This window comes from Natrix helvetica (genome assembly GCF_964273705.1).
Source record: "Natrix helvetica genome assembly, chromosome: 2".
NCBI classification, from domain to species: Eukaryota; Metazoa; Chordata; class Lepidosauria; order Squamata; family Natricidae; genus Natrix; species Natrix helvetica.
The window spans coordinates 10,519,837-10,539,205 of NC_138552.1; the positions used below are offsets into that span (position 1 = coordinate 10,519,837).

The following is a 19,369-nucleotide window of genomic DNA, read 5'->3' on the forward strand; positions in this document are numbered from 1 at the left end:
CAACTGTAATAAAGACCTCACACTGTTATAGAAAAGAAGATGTAATTCACTGATGTGGAGATAGACGAACTGATGAAAAACAACTGGAGAAAATAAAACTATATTGTGGATAGACTTACACTGAAAATCAAACAGAAGGAAGACACAGAATCCGATCAAACATGGAATTTATTTTATCAGTGGTTGGAAAAAAAGAGGCGGAGATTAAAAGTGTAATCTGTATTGTTAAGCACATCAAATACCCAGACAACACGATATTTATTAAGCACTAACAAATGTAAACAACAGAAAATTAATAAAATTTATATATGTCAAAAAGATTGAAACATTGTACAGGAAAAAATGGAATGCAATATCAGTTGCATTGAGCTCTTGGTGCAATACCCAAAGGACTCACAAATATTTAGAAATTATAAATTTACTGGTTCCCCTCACACATATGTGCTAGTTGTTCCTGACTCTAGGGGGCGGTGCTCATCTCCATTTCAAAGCCAAAGAGCCAGCGCTGTCCAAAGACATCTCCGTGGTCATGTGGCTGACATGACTAAACGCCAAAGGCGCATGGAACGCTGTTACCTTCCCACCAAAGGTGGTTCCTATTTTTCTACTTGCATTTTTACATGCTTTCGAACTGCTAGGTTGGCAGAAACTGGGACAAGTAATGGGAGCTCACTCCGTTACGCGGTGCTAGGGATTCAAACTGCCGAACTGCCAACCTTTCTGATTGACAAGCTCAGCATCTTAGCCACTGAGCCACCGCATCCCATAATTACTGCCCTTAATACTGCTAATTTTGCAAAAGATAAACCTACTTGGAACAACATATATTTCGTGGCGATAACTTCTAGGTGCCTGGCTAGGGAACGTAACAACCTGCCCCAGCCAACTTGCCGCGAGCATGTCCCCACAGGACACCTCTCTGTGGGACAATTTAACAATTCTATTTATTTAAAACAAATAAAAGTTATTTTTAATTTTTGCCATTCAGATTTCATTCTGTCACTCATTTTGCAACCTTTCTTTAATGATTCTGTTCCATCATTTCTTTGATATTAATGTAACTTTTGTTCTGCAACGAGTTGTCCTGGGGCGGGCTGCCTATGGCAAGTTGTCCCACAGCAAGTTGACTGTGGCAAGTTAGCCGCGGCGAATTGTCATAGGGTCGCCTGGCTAGTGCCCAAACAATTGAAGTCAACACACTGTTGATTAGACAGTGATCTTCAATTGGATGAATTGAATGCCCTAAGAACAAAATTACGAAAATTCATAAAGGACAAGGACATTTCAAGGACAACCAAAAGAACAAGGACAACGATGATGTTTCTAACACAGTGTTTCTCAACCTTGGCAACTTTAAGTCCTGTGGACTTCAACTCCCAGAATCCCCCAGCCAGCTGGCTGGGGGATTCTGGGAGTTGAAGTCCACAGGACTTAAAGTTGCCAAGGTTGAGAAACACTGTTCTAACAGAAGTTAGAACATGTACATAATGTACAGTTATGACAAGTGAACAATCAGCCAGGTGATCATTACTGCCAAACCTTGAGTTTGGTGACTGTTGCTATGTGTACCATACAGCACAACGTATGCGCTAGTCGTTCCCGACTCTAGGGGGCGGTGCTCATCTCCGTTTCAAAGCCAAAGAGACAGCACTATCCGAAGACGTCTCCGTGGTCATGTGGCCGGCATGATTAAACACTGAAGGGGCACAGAATGCTGTTACCTTCCCACCAAAGGTGGTCCCTATTTTTCTACTTGCATTTTTTACGTGCTTTCGAACTGCTAGGTTGGCAGAAGCTGGGACAAGTAACCGCTGAACTGGCAACCTTTCTGATCGACGAGCTCAGTGTCTCACCCAGATGACACCCACCCACCATCACCAATCACCCTGACCCACACCTCCAGTCACACCCCCACTCAGTGTCATCATAGCCTCTTTCCTGGTTAACCGCATCTGAGCAAAGAGTTACATCAGAGGAGGCAGTTGCACCCGGGTAGAAGAGCCACATGCAGCTACAGGCTCACTCGACATCAGAGAGGCAACATCAACATGGCAGCGTTGCATGGTGGGCATGGTGATGGACAGGGTCCCCTTGGATGGCAGCCTGAGGGCTGACAAGTCACTGAGCCACCTACATGTATCATAGATCGCCGCAAAAACCAATCAATCATCTGGACTGATCCCTTAGGATCCATTTATTTATTTACACGGCCACTCATGACTCTAGGCATGTACAATAAATGAGATGATTAGTCTGCAAACAAAAATGCACACGTTTTGGACATATGAATCAAATAAGATGCGCGGCAGGCTGGAGGGCATTAAAAAAAATAGGGAGACAAAAAGATAAAATAGATGTAAGCGGATCAAATAGATGAGTTGAAAGGAGAGATTATTTAGAAGACCTTTAGGCCATGACTGAAGATTGGTTGAGATGGCAAACAGCTGTTCATGTCCGTTACTAGTTACAGACTAGTTCATTACCGTGGTCAGATTCAGAATAACAGAGTTGGAAGGGACCTCAAAGGTCTTCTAGTCCAACTTCCTCTTCAAGCAGGAAAACCCTATACCATTTCAGGCAAATGGTTGTGCAATCTTTTCTTTAAAACTTCCAATATTGGAGCATCCACATCTTCTGGAGGCAAGTGGTTCCACTGATTAATTGTTCTGTCAGGAAATTTCTCCTCAGTTCTAAGTTGCTTCTCTCCTTGATTAGTTTCCACCCATTGCTTCTTGTTCTACCCAGCAAACTAAAATTCATAGGGTTATAAATGCATGTAACATAGATGTGTGTGTGGGTAAGATTATCACTCCTGCTGTCAAGCAAAACCAAGCATGTAATAGTGATTGTCATACCATGTGCATGAATCACACAAGTGGCAAGAAAATAGGGGCAGTCAGGCATAATACAGGTTATGTAGACAGTAAACACAAGGTCAATCAAAATGGACTCAAATGTCTATATACCAATGCACAGAGTATGAGGAATAAACAGGGAGAATTAGAAATTCAAGTAAAAGAGGGCAGATATGATATTATTGCCATTACAGAAACTTGGTGGGATGAAACTGACAAATGGAACATACAGCTAGAAGGATTTAAATTATTTAAAAGAAATAGACCAAATAAAAGAGGAGGTGGAGTTGCACTATATATAAGAAATAACTATGTCTCTACAGAAATAGAGCACAACAATAATGAGAACTATCTTGAATGCATTTGGGTCAATATTAAAGGTTGTGGGGGAAATGACATTGCCATAGGTCTATACTACAGGCCACCCAACCAAGCAGAGGAAGAAGATGAACTTTTTGCTAGTCAGCTAACTAAGGTATGTAGGAAGCACACCACAATAGTAATGGGAGATTTTAACTACCCTGACATCAACTGGGAAACAAACTCTGCACCAAGTGGAAGATCCAACAGGTTCCTAACAAACCTAGCAGACAACTTTGTTTTCCAAAAAGTAGAGAAGGAAACAAGGGGATCAGCCATACTGGACTTAATTCTCACTAACAGAGAGGAAATGATAGAAGGTGTTGAAGCCATAGGAACCCTGGGGGCAAGTGACCATGCAATATTGGAATTCAACATTATCCAAACACAAGTAGTAGAACAAAGTCAAACTAGAGTCTTGGACTTTAAGAAAGCTAATTTCAATAAACTTAGAGAGAGCTTGGGAAAAATTCCATGGATGAGAATCCTCGAGGGGAAAACAACTCAAGAAGCTTGGGAAATTTTGAAAAATGAGATTAGAAAAGCCCAGTCTAACACAATACCAATGAAGAAGAAAAACAACAGCTCCCAAAAGAAACCAGCATGGCTGCATAAACAACTATCTGACAAACTGAAAGACAAAAAAAGTAAGTATAAAAAGTGGAAGGAGGGGGACATAACTAAGGCAGAATATCAGCAAATAGCCCGAGCCTGTAAAGATGAAGTGAGGAAAGCTAAGGCTCACAATGAAGAAAGGCTTGCCACAAAAGTAAAAATTAACAAAAAAAGCTTCTTCCAACATGTTAAAAACAAGAAAAAAGTTAAGGAAACAATTGGTCCATTGCTAGGAGAAAGTGGCAAGAAGGTGACAAGCAACAGGGAGAAAGCAGAACTATTTAACTCATGTTTTGCATCTGTCTTTACACAAAGGGATAAAACAGTCCAACCTATCAAAAGCAGCACCACAAAATTAGGAACACAAATTGAAATAGGGAAGAAAATGGTAAGTGAGCACCTGTCTACCCTAGATGAGTTCAAATCACCAGGACCGGATGGATTACACCCCAGAGTTCTGAAGGAACTAGCAGACGAGATCTCAGAACCACTGAATTATATCTTTCAGAGATCCTGGAACACCGGGGAACTACCAGAGGACTGGAAAAGAGCTGATGTGGTTCCCATCTTCAAAAAAGGGAAAAAATTAGATCCAGGAAACTACAGACCTATCAGCCTAACCTCAATACCAGGAAAGATTCTGGAAAAAATAATCAAGCAACGAATTTGCGAACACCTAGAAGCAAACAAAGTAATAGCCAAAAGCCAACATGGATTTGTCAAAAACAGATCATGCCAGACTAATCTTATTGCATTCTTTGATAATGTGACAAAATTAGTGGACCAGAGGAATGCCATTGATATAGTTTACTTGGACTCCAGTAAGGCTTTTGATAAGGTAGACCATAACCTACTACTAGATAAAGTAGAAGAATGTGGGTTAGACAGCATCACCACCAGATGGATTGGTAACTGGCTGACCAACCGCACTCAACGTGTAGTTCTCAATGGAACTGCATCTACATGGAGGGAAGTATGCAGTGGAGTACCCCAAGGCTCTGTTTTAGGCCCAGTACTCTTCAACATCTTCATCAATGATTTGGATGAGGGAATAAATGGGGAACTCATCAAATTTGCAGATGATACCAAGCTGGCAGGAATAGCCAACACTCCAGAAGATAGGCTTAAGATACAGAAGGATCTTGACAAACTTGAACATTGGGCACTATCTAATAAAATGAAATTCAATGGTGAAAAGAGTAAGGTTCTACATTTAGGCAACAAAAACGGAATGCACAGGTACAGTATAGGTGATACCTTACTCAGTAGTAGTAACTGTGAGAGGGATCTTGGAGTCCTAGTGGACAACCATTTAAATATGAGCCAGCAGTGTGCAGCAGCTGCCAAAAAAGCCAACACAGTTCTAGGCTGCATCAACAGAGGGATAGAATCAAGATCACGTAAAGTGTTAATACCACTTTATAATGCCTTGGTAAGGCCACACTTGGAATACTGCATTCAGTTCTGGTCGCCACGATGTAAAAAAGATGTGGAGACTCTAGAAAGAGTGCAGAGAAGAGCAACAAAGATGATTAGGGGACTGGAGACTAAAACATATGAAGAACGGTTGCAGGAACTGGGTATGTTTAGCTTAAGAGAAAGAAGGACTAGGGGAGACATGATAGCATTATTCCAATATCTCAGAGGTTGCCACAAAGAAGAGGGAGTCAAACTATTCTCCAAAGCACCTGAGGGTAGAACAAGAAGCAATGGGTGGAAACTAATCAAGGAGAGAAGCAACTTAGAACTGAGGAGAAATTTCCTGACAGTGAGAACAATTAATCAGTGGAACAGCTTGCCTCCAGAAGTTGTGAATGCCCCAACACTGGAAGTCTTTAAGAAGATGTTGGATAGCTATTTGTCTGAAACGGTATAGGGTTTCCTGCCTAGGCAGGGGGTTGGACTAGAAGACCTCCAAGGTCCCTTCCAACTCTACTATTGTATTGTATTGTATTACCCTCAGGTGCCTTGAAGAATAGTTTGACTCCCTCTTCTTTGTGGCAACCCCTGAGATATCGGAAGACTGATATCATGTCTCCCCTAGTCCTTCTTTCTCTTAAGCTAGACATACCCAGTTCCTGCAACCGTTCTTCGTATGTTTTATCCTCCAAACCTCTAATCATCTTTGTTGCTCTTCTCTGCACTCTAAAAATTAGCGTCAACTCAACGGCACTATCTAGCTCAAACAAAATGTCATATGTTCTTTAATTATCTAATTGATATTAAAACCACCCAGATTTGGACAGCACAGAAAACTGTTATGATGACAATGATGGTTGGTCACACAGTCAGCCAGATATTTAGACTCCATTTGGCCATTTTTATCCAATTATTATTATTATATTCACAAAAATATGAAACCACAGCTGCCAATTCTGTAGCTGTGCTGGCCTTCCTATGCATCAAATTATTCCTAGGATGTCCATAACATATTGGTATAATATACAGTATGTGTCGACTACTACTACTACTACTACTAATTTATTAATTAGTATGAACAATATATTGTATACAATTAATATAGAAGAGAAAGCACTGGAGAAAATAACAAAATACAAAGTAAGCAGAAGTAGAAGAACTATCCCCCCCCCCCCCAAAAAAAGCAAGGCTAGTACCAATAGTAATAAGCCCCTTGGGTGCAATCCCAAAACAACTGGAGCAGAACTTGAACATGATTGGCGTTGACCAAATCCCCATCAGTCAATTGCAAAAGGCAGCTTTCCTGGGAACAGCTTACATCCTATGACGATGCCTTTAACCCCATCAAACATCAACATCTGACTATCCCAGGTCCTTGGGGAGGACTTGATAAATGGATAAAAAAGCCAAATCTAGTCTAAGCATCTGGATGATTGTGAGAATCAAAACTGCTCTATTACCAAAGTTACTGAGGATTTTGTTGTTGTTGTTAACCTGACTTAAAACCAATAGCAGCTAAACGTAGACCTACAGATGCGTAATACTTGCATCTCAAATCATCCAAGACTCTTCTTCACTGCTTTCTATTGCCTTAAGCAAAACATTAAGGGTATAAATATGTTTAGGATTAGCATTTAGTTCATTGTGGGGTCTTTAACTAGGAGGAAGTGCAGACAATTTGGTTTAATTGTTTTTTTGTTGCAGGAGAGTTACACAGAGGGAGGAGAGAAAGAGGAAATAAAACACATATGAAGATCTTTGTACCACACACAGAGAGAATGCTGTGGTTAGGCCTTGTTAGCATTCCCTACAGACATGGAATTGATTCATGCTGAAAATAGATACCCAAACAAGCAGGGTAAACCAAATGTGATTTCTATCGCAATTCAAGGGAAGGCCAGTCCACCATATATTGTATATCGTTGTACCAGACCAGACATATGCCGACATTGTATAGAGAGTACAACTGGACGTGCAGCTGCTACCGAAATGAAACAAAAATTGTTTCATTGCCAATGCTAATTGCCAATGTTCACAAAAAGATGGTTCTTGAGATGAATTATACTACTTTTTCATGGGATTTACTAAGACGACGAAAAGGCAGTGCAAGTAGAATAATTGACATGTCCAAAATAATAGGTGTGAAAATCTCACTTGGCATTACAGTTGAAGACGTCATGATCTATGGGACCAAACATAGAGCCAATCTATTCTAGAAATTAAAGCACCAGGCTAGAAATCAGGAGAGTGTGAGTTCTAGTCCCGCCTGAGTCATGAAAACCAGCTGAGTCACCTTGGGCCAATCACCAGGGGACTGTGAGTTCTAGTCCGCCTGAGTCATGAAAACCAGCTGAGTCACCTTGGGCCAATCACCAGGGGACTGTGAGTTCTAGTCCGCCTTAGTCATGAAAGCCAGTTGAGTCACCTTGGGCCAATCACCAGGGGACTGTGAGTTCTAGTCCGCCTTAGTCATGAAAGCCAGTTGAGCCACCTTGGGCCAATCACCAGGGGACTGTGAGTTCTAGTCCGCCTTAGTCATGAAAGCCAGTTGAGCCACCTTGGGCCAATCACCAGGGGACTGTGAGTTCTAGTCCCGCCTTAGTCATGAAAGCCAGCTGAGTCACCTTGGGCCAATCACCAGGGGACTGTGAGTTCTAGTCCCGCCTTAGTCATGAAAGCCAGTTGAGTCACCTTGGGCCAATCACCAGAGGACTGTGAGTTCTAGTCCGCCTTAGTCATGAAAGCCACTTGAGTCACCTTGGGCCAATCACCAGAGGACTGTGAGTTCTAGTCCGCCTTAGTCATGAAAGCCACTTGAGTCACCTTGGGCCAATCACCAGAGGACTGTGAGTTCTAGTCCTGCCTGAGACATGAAAACCATCTGAGTCACCTTGGGCCAATCACCAGAGGACTGTGAGTTCTAGTCCCGCCTTAGTCATGAAAGCCAGTTGAGTCACCTTGGGCCAATCACCAGGGGCCTGTGAGTTCTAGTCCTGCCTGAGACATGAAAACCATCTGAGTCACCTTGGGCCAATCACCAGAGGACTGTGAGTTCTAGTCCGCCTTAGTCATGAAAGCCACTTGAGTCACCTTGGGCCAATCACCAGAGGACTGTGAGTTCTAGTCCTGCCTGAGACATGAAAACCATCTGAGTCACCTTGGGCCAATCACCAGAGGACTGTGAGTTCTAGTCCCGCCTTAGTCATGAAAGCCACTTGAGTCACCTTGGGCCAATCACCAGAGGACTGTGAGTTCTAGTCCTGCCTGAGACATGAAAACCATCTGAGTCACCTTGGGCCAATCACCAGAGGACTGTGAGTTCTAGTCCGCCTTAGTCATGAAAGCCAGTTGAGCCACCTTGGGCCAATCACCAGGGGCCTGTGAGTTCTAGTCCCGCCTTAGTCATGAAAACCATCTGAGTCACCTTGGGCCAATCACCAGAGGACTGTGAGTTCTAGTCCCGCCTTAGTCATGAAAGCCAGTTGAGCCACCTTGGGCCAATCACCAGGGGACTGTGAGTTCTAGTCCGCCTTAGTCATGAAAGCCAGTTGAGCCACCTTGGGCCAATCACCAGGGGACTGTGAGTTCTAGTCCCGCCTTAGTCATGAAAGCCAGCTGAGTCACCTTGGGCCAATCACCAGGGGACTGTGAGTTCTAGTCCCGCCTTAGTCATGAAAGCCAGTTGAGTCACCTTGGGCCAATCACCAGAGGACTGTGAGTTCTAGTCCGCCTTAGTCATGAAAGCCACTTGAGTCACCTTGGGCCAATCACCAGAGGACTGTGAGTTCTAGTCCGCCTTAGTCATGAAAGCCACTTGAGTCACCTTGGGCCAATCACCAGAGGACTGTGAGTTCTAGTCCTGCCTGAGACATGAAAACCATCTGAGTCACCTTGGGCCAATCACCAGAGGACTGTGAGTTCTAGTCCCGCCTTAGTCATGAAAGCCAGTTGAGTCACCTTGGGCCAATCACCAGGGGCCTGTGAGTTCTAGTCCTGCCTGAGACATGAAAACCATCTGAGTCACCTTGGGCCAATCACCAGAGGACTGTGAGTTCTAGTCCGCCTTAGTCATGAAAGCCACTTGAGTCACCTTGGGCCAATCACCAGAGGACTGTGAGTTCTAGTCCTGCCTGAGACATGAAAACCATCTGAGTCACCTTGGGCCAATCACCAGAGGACTGTGAGTTCTAGTCCCGCCTTAGTCATGAAAGCCACTTGAGTCACCTTGGGCCAATCACCAGAGGACTGTGAGTTCTAGTCCTGCCTGAGACATGAAAACCATCTGAGTCACCTTGGGCCAATCACCAGAGGACTGTGAGTTCTAGTCCGCCTTAGTCATGAAAGCCAGTTGAGCCACCTTGGGCCAATCACCAGGGGCCTGTGAGTTCTAGTCCCGCCTTAGTCATGAAAACCATCTGAGTCACCTTGGGCCAATCACCAGAGGACTGTGAGTTCTAGTCCCGCCTTAGTCATGAAAGTCAGCTGGGTCACCTTAGGCTAGTGTCTCTCATTCAATCTAACTCATCTCAAAGGATGGTTGTTGTAGATATAGTAGGAGGGGGAAGGAGTACAGGTAGTCCTCGACTTACAACCACCAGTGAGCTCAACATTTCTATTGCTAAATGAGCCAGTTGTTAAGTGACTTTTGTCCCCATTTCACGACCTTTCTTGCCACAGTTGTTAAACGAATCACTGCAGTTCTTAAGTTAGTAACAAGGGAATTTGGCTTCCCCAATGATTTGCTTGCCAGAAGGTCGCAAAAGACGGTCTCATGACCCTGGGACACTGCAACTGTCATAAATATGAATCAGTAGCCAAGCGGCCAAATTTTGATCATGTGACCACGGGGATGCTGCTACGGTTGCGAGAAAAGTGGTCATAACTCCCTTTTTTCAGAGATGTTGTCACTTCAAACGGTCACTAAATGAACTGTTGTAAATCGAGGACTATCTGCATTGGTTATGTTCATTGCCTTGAGTTATTTATAATAATAAAAGGCGGTGTATCAATAAATGTAAAATTACATTACCCCTGTTAACCCTGCTCTTCGAAAGCAAGGCAGAATGAAGTGAAATGACATAGGAATAGAGGTTCCAGATAACAATAAAAGATGTTACTTCTATTTCTTATAAAAGGGAGAAAAGGTTTATACCTGATTCAGATATCTGACATGCCCAAAATATATTCACAGAGAGAAATGAAAGCACTGAATGTCTGATGGGCACAGGCACAGGCAGCAATAACACCAATAAAACTCACTTGCTACTCCTGATGCAATTCCGTATAGCAATCCACCTCCTTCGGATTCAGGCTGGAAGACATGGGAACTTGGAGGAGGGCTTCGCTCTTGACGGATGAAGTTATATAACAAAGTTTTCACTAGTCGGCTGGTGTATGAGAGACTGGCAATACAAAAGAGCCACAGTTTTACGTGGATTTGGGACTACACCAGAATGCAGACAAATCATTCCTTTCCTTTCCTCTATTTTGCAAAACTATCTAAAACGCGAAAGTTTAAAAGTGCTCTTTTAAAAATGAAAACAGGTCACTAAGTGATTCATGTAATGTTAAAATCCCTAATTCAGTGTTTCTTAAGCTTGGTGACTTTAAAATGCGTGGACTTCAACTCCCAGAATTCTGCTCTCACAGAGAGGGACTCCTCCGGGTGCCGTCCACTAGGCAGTGCCAGAGGGCGGCACCCAGGGGTAGGGCCTTCTCTGTGATGGGCCCAGCCCTCTGGAATGACCTCCCCCCAGATATCAGGATAACGATGGATCTCCGCTCCTTCCGCACGAAACTCAAGACCCACCTGTTCCAACTAGCCGGCCTGGCTTAATCAGAACTTCTAACCTCCCTGGCAATTTTAAACTGTATATTTAAATCTTTTGGGTATTTTAATTGTTTTAATTGTATTAATTTTATTGTTATTTATTTTAACTTTGTGGCTTTTACTTTTTGTATTGTTAATTGTCGATGTATTTACCTCCTCCATGCCACATGTCTCTATATTTGATTGTACGTCGCCCCGAGTCCCTTCGCGGAGAGGGCGCGACTGATAAATTGAATCAAATAAAATAAATAAATAAATTTTAAAGTCACCAAGCTGGAGAAACAATGCTCTAATATGATGCCTACTTAAACACACTCAACTCTTCTGAATTTTAAAAAGGCTAATATATTTTAAATGTGTTAACAGAGGTGCTAAAAAAAGCTGCTAGTCTGTGAAAATGAACACAAGTTTCCCATAACCTTTTTAATATATTCAGAAATCAGTTATATATGACTTGGCATTTATATATTTAGAAAATAAAAATAGTTTACCACTATTTGTTCTGTTACAGGGAAATGAGTCCAAAATACTCACAGGTACTGAGCAATGAAGGGTGAATAAATGTACATATCTGTGACAACCTGCTCTTAACCTGGTTCCAGTAAATTCAAAAACTACTAATGCCTACTCTTTAGAGATTCACAGAAGGAAAAACAATAAATACTTCCCTGCAAACCAAAACTTTAGGCTTAAACAACCTGGTACATTCTAAATATTTAAAATATAGTTCCCAAAATCTCTTTTTGCCATGGCTATGTTGGCTTGGGTTGATGGAAGTTAACATCTAAAACATCTAGAAAACAATGGGTTTCTAACTGCTGCTATGAAGTTTTGTTTTTTTTTAAAAAAAATACTGTAAAAATGCAGAGCCATTCTAATTCACTCCATATCCTAAAATTATGAAGTGGAACGGCATACAATACTTTCATCTCAGCATATTTATTTAACAACCCGTTGTTTAAGTGAGATTAAAAAAAAGAAAATTCTTATTGCCCAGAGAGTCAATCTGTTATCAGCTTGGGAGATCTTTCAGGAGCGCAAATTAATCTACATCTAAATAAAAAGATTTGCTTTGACAGAATAAATGCAAGGGCTATGCTCGTTAAACTCAAGAATAAAAGCTACCTACCTGTGTTTCCCCAAAATTAAGACTCGGTCTCCTATATATATATATATTGCCTCCCAAAAAAGGCACCAGGTCTTATTTTGGGGGATATCTTCCACTGATTTACCTCGCGGTGGCGGCACTAACAGCCCCGGCCAGCAGGAGCGCACTGCTGTCCCTTTTCTTCTGTGGCCGCTCTGTGTTACTTGCGCACATTACCCCCAGTCCCTGTTTTGCTGCCAATAAAAGAGCTCTAGATTGAGCTCTTTTCTGGAAGGCCTCCGAAGGCGAAATGGAAGCCAGGGGCGTCAATCCGGAGCTCGTTTCTCCGCTGCAGAGGCCCTTCCTGGAGGTCTCTAACAGCAAAAGCGAGGTTGGGGGCGACACACGCAAGCGGTAGCTAACAGCTACAGAAGAAGTGGGCCAGCAAGGCGAGACAGGTGTCGGGGTGCGCGAGGCAGCTCCACACACCCATTCCCACCCTCACTTGACTTTTACCTGTGCGCCTCACCCCACACCGTACAGCCAGGTGCAACAGAGTGGGCGGAGTCTTAACTAGGGCTTATTTTGGGGGGATGGCTTATATTGGATGCACGTTAAAAATTCAAGCTAGGGCTGTTTTTTTCAGGATAGGGCTTATTTTGGGGGAAACACGGTACGTATAAAATAGTACTGCAGTGTAACCTACCATCGGCCATGCATAAGGTACTTATGGATGATGCTCTTCCGCAGAATTTCCTTGTGGAAAAGCTGACAGGAGAGAAAAACGACCAGTGTTGTCACAGCTTCCAGGGAAATGCTGTATGTAATGTCTCTGCAACGAATGAAGACATAAAAGTATTAATCAACACCAATGAGTACATATTTACTAGCAGTCTTTTTACACGTTATATGCAAAGATTGGCTATAATGTTGGCTATGAGCTTGGCTCAAAGAAGTCCTCGGCAAAAAAAAAACACCCCTCCCCCAATTCATACTACTGTAAGATTCTCTTCCTTATGTGTTTACAAATAAGAAAACCTGGGGGGGGGGGGGAGAAGATAAGCCAACAGCAGCACTTGGATGGACTCAAGTCCAGGAGCAATGGGTGCCTCATTGGAGGATCTGAAGAACCTGGTTGAGGATGGATCCCCTGGAGAAAAATTGATGTAGCCACTAAGAATCAACCCTGACTTTATGGCACGTAATCAATCAGATCACACCATTCAACACCATAAAACACAGAATCATAGGGCTGGAAGGGACCTTGGAGGTCTCCTAATCCAGCCCCTTACTCAAGGCAAGAGACCTTATATCATCCTGGTCAAATCACTCAATTAGAATAGAGCTGGAAGGGGCCTAGGAGGTCTTCTAGTCCAACCCCCTGCTCAAGCAGGAGACCCTATACCATTTCTGACAGGTGGCTGTCCAGTCTCTTCTTAAAAGCCTCCAGTGATGGAGAGCCCACAACTTCTGAAGGCCAGCTGTTCTCACTGTTAGGAAGTTTCTCCTTAACTCCAGGTTGCTTCTCTCCTTGATTCATTTCCATCCATGGTTTCTTGTCTTGTCTTCTGGGTGTTAAGTTTATTTTTAAAAACCTCAGGTTGCGGTCTCAAGTTTTCAAAGAAAAAACAAACAAACCAGGAAAGTCCAGTTGCCTTTTAGAAAAAGCACCTTTGGGATTCCAGCGATGGAGTACCCACAACCCTGAGAGCAAGCTGTTCCATCAATTGTTCTCACTGTCAGATAATTTCTCCTTACTTCTAGGTCGGATCTCCCTTTCATGAGCAGATTCTAACCACTGTTTCTTGTCCTGTTGTGCTACATTCTACCCTTGTAATTGCTTCCCACTGCTTTTGAATAGCCACCAAGTTTCTTACACAACTAACTAGGGAGAGGAGAATGCCTTACCGTCAGCCTAACTTCAGGTGTTAGGAGAGCTAAATAAAAACCCAAAGTAAAATATCCAGAGCTACTGCCAATGAGTTATGCGGATAATAAAGGGCCCTGGTAGAATTATTAGGGATGTGGGGGCTCATGAGGTTAGAATGGTGGGCTGATGATTGGCAGGCTAGCATTCAAGACTCACTGCTGCCACTGAGTGGAGTGAGCTCCCACCATACACTCCAGCTCCTGCCAATTCTTCACATGGAAAACAGGCATGCATGAGTAGATAAATGGCACCACTTCGGTAGGCACTTTCTTTGGGATGCGAAGGAAGCCCCCAACTGGGCATCCCCTGGGCGACAGCGCTTCCAACATGGAAGTATTAGTATAAAGTTACTGAGTTATTATGCCTTCAATTCATTGTTGACTCTGGGCAACTGTCTAGACTAGTCCCTAAAGCAGGCATGTCCAAAGTCTGGCCCGGGGGGGTGCGGGTGGCAATTGCGGCCCATTTTCAAATTTCGAGCGGCCCACAGCCTCTTCTCCCCGCCGGAGTTATTTGTTTGGCGTTTCATAAAATAGTTCATTTGTATTCAATGTTAAATGGTTCGAAGAATGTGAGGCTGAATGGTCGGCCTCACACGTTTTCACCTCGCCAAATCTGCCCCTTCTTGCAAAAAGTTTGGACACCCCTGCCCTAAAGTTTTCTTGGCAAGGTTTTAGAAGTGATGTGCCCTTGCCTTTTTCACAGGGCTGAGAGTGAATGACTGGCCCAAGGGCACCCAGCCAACTTTGCAGGCCCGAGCTGGGACTAGAACTCACCGCCTTCTGGTTTCTAACCTGATGCCTCTAATCACTAAACCGAACTGGCTCTTTCCAACCCCACAAAAAAAAAAATTTACACTTAGAGAAAATGTAAGAGCCATAGAAGTGTTGCATACTTGGAACTGTAGCAGCACAAAACAGAGTGAAATACTTTCCATATTTCATTTCCTCCTGGATACGCGGCTTAGTTTAGAAGAACACCTGACGGCCGTGACCAGGGGGGCCTTTTACCAGGTTCGCCCGGTACATCAGTTGCGCCCCTTCCTGGATCGGGATGCTCTGTGCACAGTCACTCATGCCCTCGTCCTTTCTCGCCTGGACTACTGCAAAATGCTCTCTACATGGGGCTGCCCTTGAAGAGCACCCGGAGGCTTCAGCTGGTCCAGAATGCGGCCACGCGGGTTGTCATGGGGTGCTCCCATGTTACACCCCTTTTAGGCGGCCTGCACTGGTTGCCAGTTGTTTTCCGGGTGCGATTCAAGGTATTATGACCTTTAAAGCGCTCCATGGCTTAGGCCCAGGGTACCCGCGAGACCACCTACTGCCACCAGTAGCCTCCCACCGTCCAGTATGATCCCACAGAGTTGGCCTCCTCAGGGTGCCGTCGGCCAGACAGTGTCAGCTGGCGACCCCCAGGGGGAGAGCCTTCTCTGTGGGAGCGCCTTCCCTCTGGAATGAGCTGCCCCCGGAGCTTCGCATAATCCCCGACCTCCGGTCCTTCCGACGCGCCCTAAAAAGTTGGCTTTTCCAGCAAGCCGGCCTGGCCTGTTAATTTTTAACTTATTTTAAATGTATTGTCTTTTAAATTGGGTTTGTTTTTTGGATATGGATTTAATTTTTTTTTAACTTTTGGGATGTGTTTTTTTTTAATGTTGTACGCCGCCCTGAGTCCTTTTGGAGAAGGGCGGCATATAAATCCAAACAAACAAACAAACATATCATGAAGGGCACTTGTTAAGTTGTGATTTTCATTTGTGGCTCATAAAGTCAAGCGGATGCCCCGGCGGCTGAGTATTGGCTCCAGAAGTTCAAAAGCAGGAGTGGGCTTCAGAAATTTCAGCAATGGGTTCTCCGCTTGGTTGCTGGGTGGGTGTGGCCATGGTGGGTGTGGCCTAGTCAGTCTCGTGTACCACGGCCAGGGGGTCGTTTTCACCTTCCTCAGGCTCCGGAGGCTTTCCTGAAGCCTCTGAGAGGGCAAAAACTGCCTCCCCTGGGCTCCGGAGGCCCGTTTTTCCCCCTCCCCAAGCCTCCGTGTGGGCCCTGCACTTACCTCGCATTCAAAATGAGCCACGTGTAGACTCCTGGGAGGGGGGTAGTGGGGTGGCAGCGGCAGGGCGGGTCGGGCCAGCCAGGGGTGGGATTTGGAGGTTCTCCGAAACAGTCATAATGTTAGCTACGGGTTCTCCAGAAGTAGGGCGAATCTATAGCAGCCCACCCCTGTTCAAAAGTAGGAACAGATGAGCAATGACATCTTCCTTGTTGCTTCCTACCGTGTTTCCCCGAAATTATGACATGTCCTGATAATAAGACCATGCCATATTTTTCCCGTGGGCAAAAATATACGCCCTCCCCCAATAATAAGCCCCCTGGACAACCCCCCCTCCAGCCAGGTAGAGCGCCGCTCACCAACCTAGCGATATCCCGAAGGCGCAAAGCCGCAGGAGTCGGGGGGGGAAGGCACTTTGGGGATTCTGCTAGGTTGCTGAATGGTGCTGTGCCCAGCTGGAGCAGGGGGTTGCCCCTTTCCAGCCGGGCAGAGCACCACTCACCGACCTAGTAATATCCCGAAGGCACTAAGCCACGTGGCGCTCTGTCCGGCTGGAAAGAGAGGTTGCACGAGCACTTGTTTTGCCTCCAGCTCACGTGCCTCCCTGCCTCACCATGCCCAACTCTCCCTGCAGAGCTGGGCCAGGGCACCGCCGCCGCCCTGCTGCTGCCACCGCTGCTGCCACCGCCGTCCCTGCTGCCGCCCCGCTACTGCTGCTGCCCCGCTGCCGCTGCTGCCGTCATGCTCCGAGCACAACCGGCTTCCAAACTCCGGAGATCCGCTGCCGAGTCTTCCGGAAAGCCGGTTATGTTCGGAGAATGGTGGCAGCGGTGGCGGCAGGGCCGTGGCGGTGCCCTGGCCCAGCCCTGCAGCGAGAGTTGGGCATGGTGAGGCAGGAAGGCACGCGAGCAGGAGGCAGAACAAGTGCTCACGCAACCTCTCTTTCCAGCCGGGCAGAGCGCCATGCGGCTTAGCGTCTTTGGGATATTACTGGGTCGGTGAGTGGCGCTCTGCCTGGCTGGAAAGGGACGTTGCCAGGCGGCTGCTCATGAGCGTGATCACCTCATGGCAGCTTTGTTGCGCTGCTGAGACAGCGCAACACAGCCGTTTGCCTGAGGCTGTGCCCGGCTCTTCGGGCGCCCGCTCGCAAGAGAGCAGCCACCCAGCAACCCCAAACCAATAAGCTCCCCCCCGATAGTAAGGCCCAAGCAAAATTTGGGGGGGGGGTGTCAAAAGAAAATGTCTTATTTTCGGGGAAACACGGTAGCATTTGGGTGTTTAAAGCATGCAAGTCCATGATGTCAAAGATGTTCAAATAGCAGCGTTTAGCCCTGTCCTCCATGAAAGAGAAATTTCCTAAGAGTGAGGACAATTAACCAGTGGAGCAGCTTGCCTTCAGAAGTTGTAGGTGCTCCATCACTGGAGGCTTTTAACAAGAGATTGGACAACCATTTGTCTAGCATGGTACAGGGCCTCTTGCCTGAGCAGGGGGTTGGACTAGAACACCTCCAAGATCCTGTCCAAGTCTGTTATTCAGTTTCTGAATTTGTCCGGGTTTCCCTTTAAACCCATCTAAATGGCTCTCCATTCCCATGTTTCTTGAAAGCTAAATTCTGCACTTTGAAGGTTAGAATAGAATAGAATTCTTTATTGGCCAAGTGTGATTGGCCACACAAGGAATTTGTCTTTGGTGCATCTGCACTCCATGTACATAAATAGACAAGATACATTTGTCACGAAACAAAAGGTACAGCACTTAATGATGGTCATAGGGTACAAATAAGCACCAGGAAACCATCCATATCAATATAAATCGTAAGGATACAAGCAATAAAGTCACAGTCCTGCAGTCATAAGTGGGAGGAGATGGGTGATAGGAACGATGAGAAGACTAATAGTAATAGTAATGCAGCCTTAGTTAATAGTTCGAGAGTGGTGAGGGAATTATTTGTTTAGCAGAGTGATGGCGTTCGGGAAAAAACTGTCCTTGTGTCTAGTTGTCTTGGTGCGCAGTGCTCTATAATGTCGTTTTGAGAGTAGGAGTTGAAACAATTTATGTCCAGGATGCGAGGGGGTCTGTAAATATTGTCACAGCCCACTTTTGACTTGTGCAGTATACAGGTCCTCAATTGTTGAGGAGTCCCAAATCTCTGTGTGTGTGTGTAATTTGTGTGTAGAGGGTTGAAATCCAAGTTCGGGTGTTATCTGTGTCCACCATGCCGTCTCTTATTTAGAATTTTGCAAGAATTATAGAGTTTTGCCTCAGATGCAATCCCTTTTAATCCGTTTGGCTGCCCTTTTTTTGTACCTCTTATCGGGTTCTTTAATTTCATGCGATCTGTGTGCGGTAAGTACTTCTTTATCTCGGGCTTTTCAGGCTCGCTGATCTGCGATACCAAAATGGCATCAAGGCTCAGCAGTGTTTATAGCGGGGGTTCGTAACTTGGGATGCCCACAGATGTTTTGCGCTGATAAGAACAGCAGGATAACAATATTTGGGTACCCTTGCTGGGAATCACTGACCTATAGACTCGTCCCACGTCAGCTTTTTTGAAGAAAAGCCATTTCTTACTCTTCATCTCCTAACAAGTCGAATTTCGCCGGAAGCATCCAAGGTTAAAAGTTTGCTAATTTAGGACGGTTGCCAGAAGAGACGGATTCAAGCATCAACATTCAAAGAATAAAGGAAAAGGGCCTTGATTGCCACACTTCCCGAGGAGGGTTGACCAGAAAGGTTTAAAGACGAGTTTGCCAAAAAAGGATGAAGCCAGTTCAGGATACTGAAAGGCAAAGAGCCCCCTGTTTGGGGATCTTCGGGGAACGTGATCTTTCCTCTTGGCAATGCTCTCCAAATTAACATCCACTAATGGCAACCAGGCATGCAAAGAATACACTAGCGATGCTTGTCTGAGAAACGTTTGGGGAAGTGTCTCAATTTATTTCTGAAAAAAGTAACGGGAAGCCAAAAACCCAACAGTGACCTCTTTTGCCATCCTCTTATTTGAAAAGAAAGAACAGGAAATATTCCCAGTGAATTCTTCCACCTCCTCCGTAGAAAGGAAGGGAGTGGATTCAGCAGCTACAAAAGGGAATTAAGATGTCTCGCTCATGAGTCATTCCCTGGATTGCAGACAAGGCTCAGGACGCTCAAGGCTTCCATTTCTCATCCTACCTATGTTTAGAGTCATCCGTAAAAATGAAAAAAAAAAATCTGTTAAGTCCCACAA

General features: G+C 45.0%; 1 protein-coding gene across 3 annotated transcripts in view; it reads right to left on the bottom strand.

Annotated features, from left to right (window-relative positions):
- DYM (dymeclin) overlaps nucleotides 1–19,369 on the bottom strand; it is a 287,865-nt gene that overhangs the window by 179,663 nt on the left and 88,833 nt on the right. For all 3 annotated transcript variants that reach the window (XM_081942534.1, XM_081942535.1, XM_081942536.1), the window contains exons 7-8: nucleotides 12,873–12,998; nucleotides 10,509–10,651 (exon numbers count right to left, since the gene is read on the bottom strand). In XM_081942534.1, coding sequence (XP_081798660.1) covers nucleotides 10,509–10,651; nucleotides 12,873–12,998 — 269 coding nt within the window. The remainder of the gene's footprint in view (nucleotides 1–10,508; nucleotides 10,652–12,872; nucleotides 12,999–19,369) is intronic.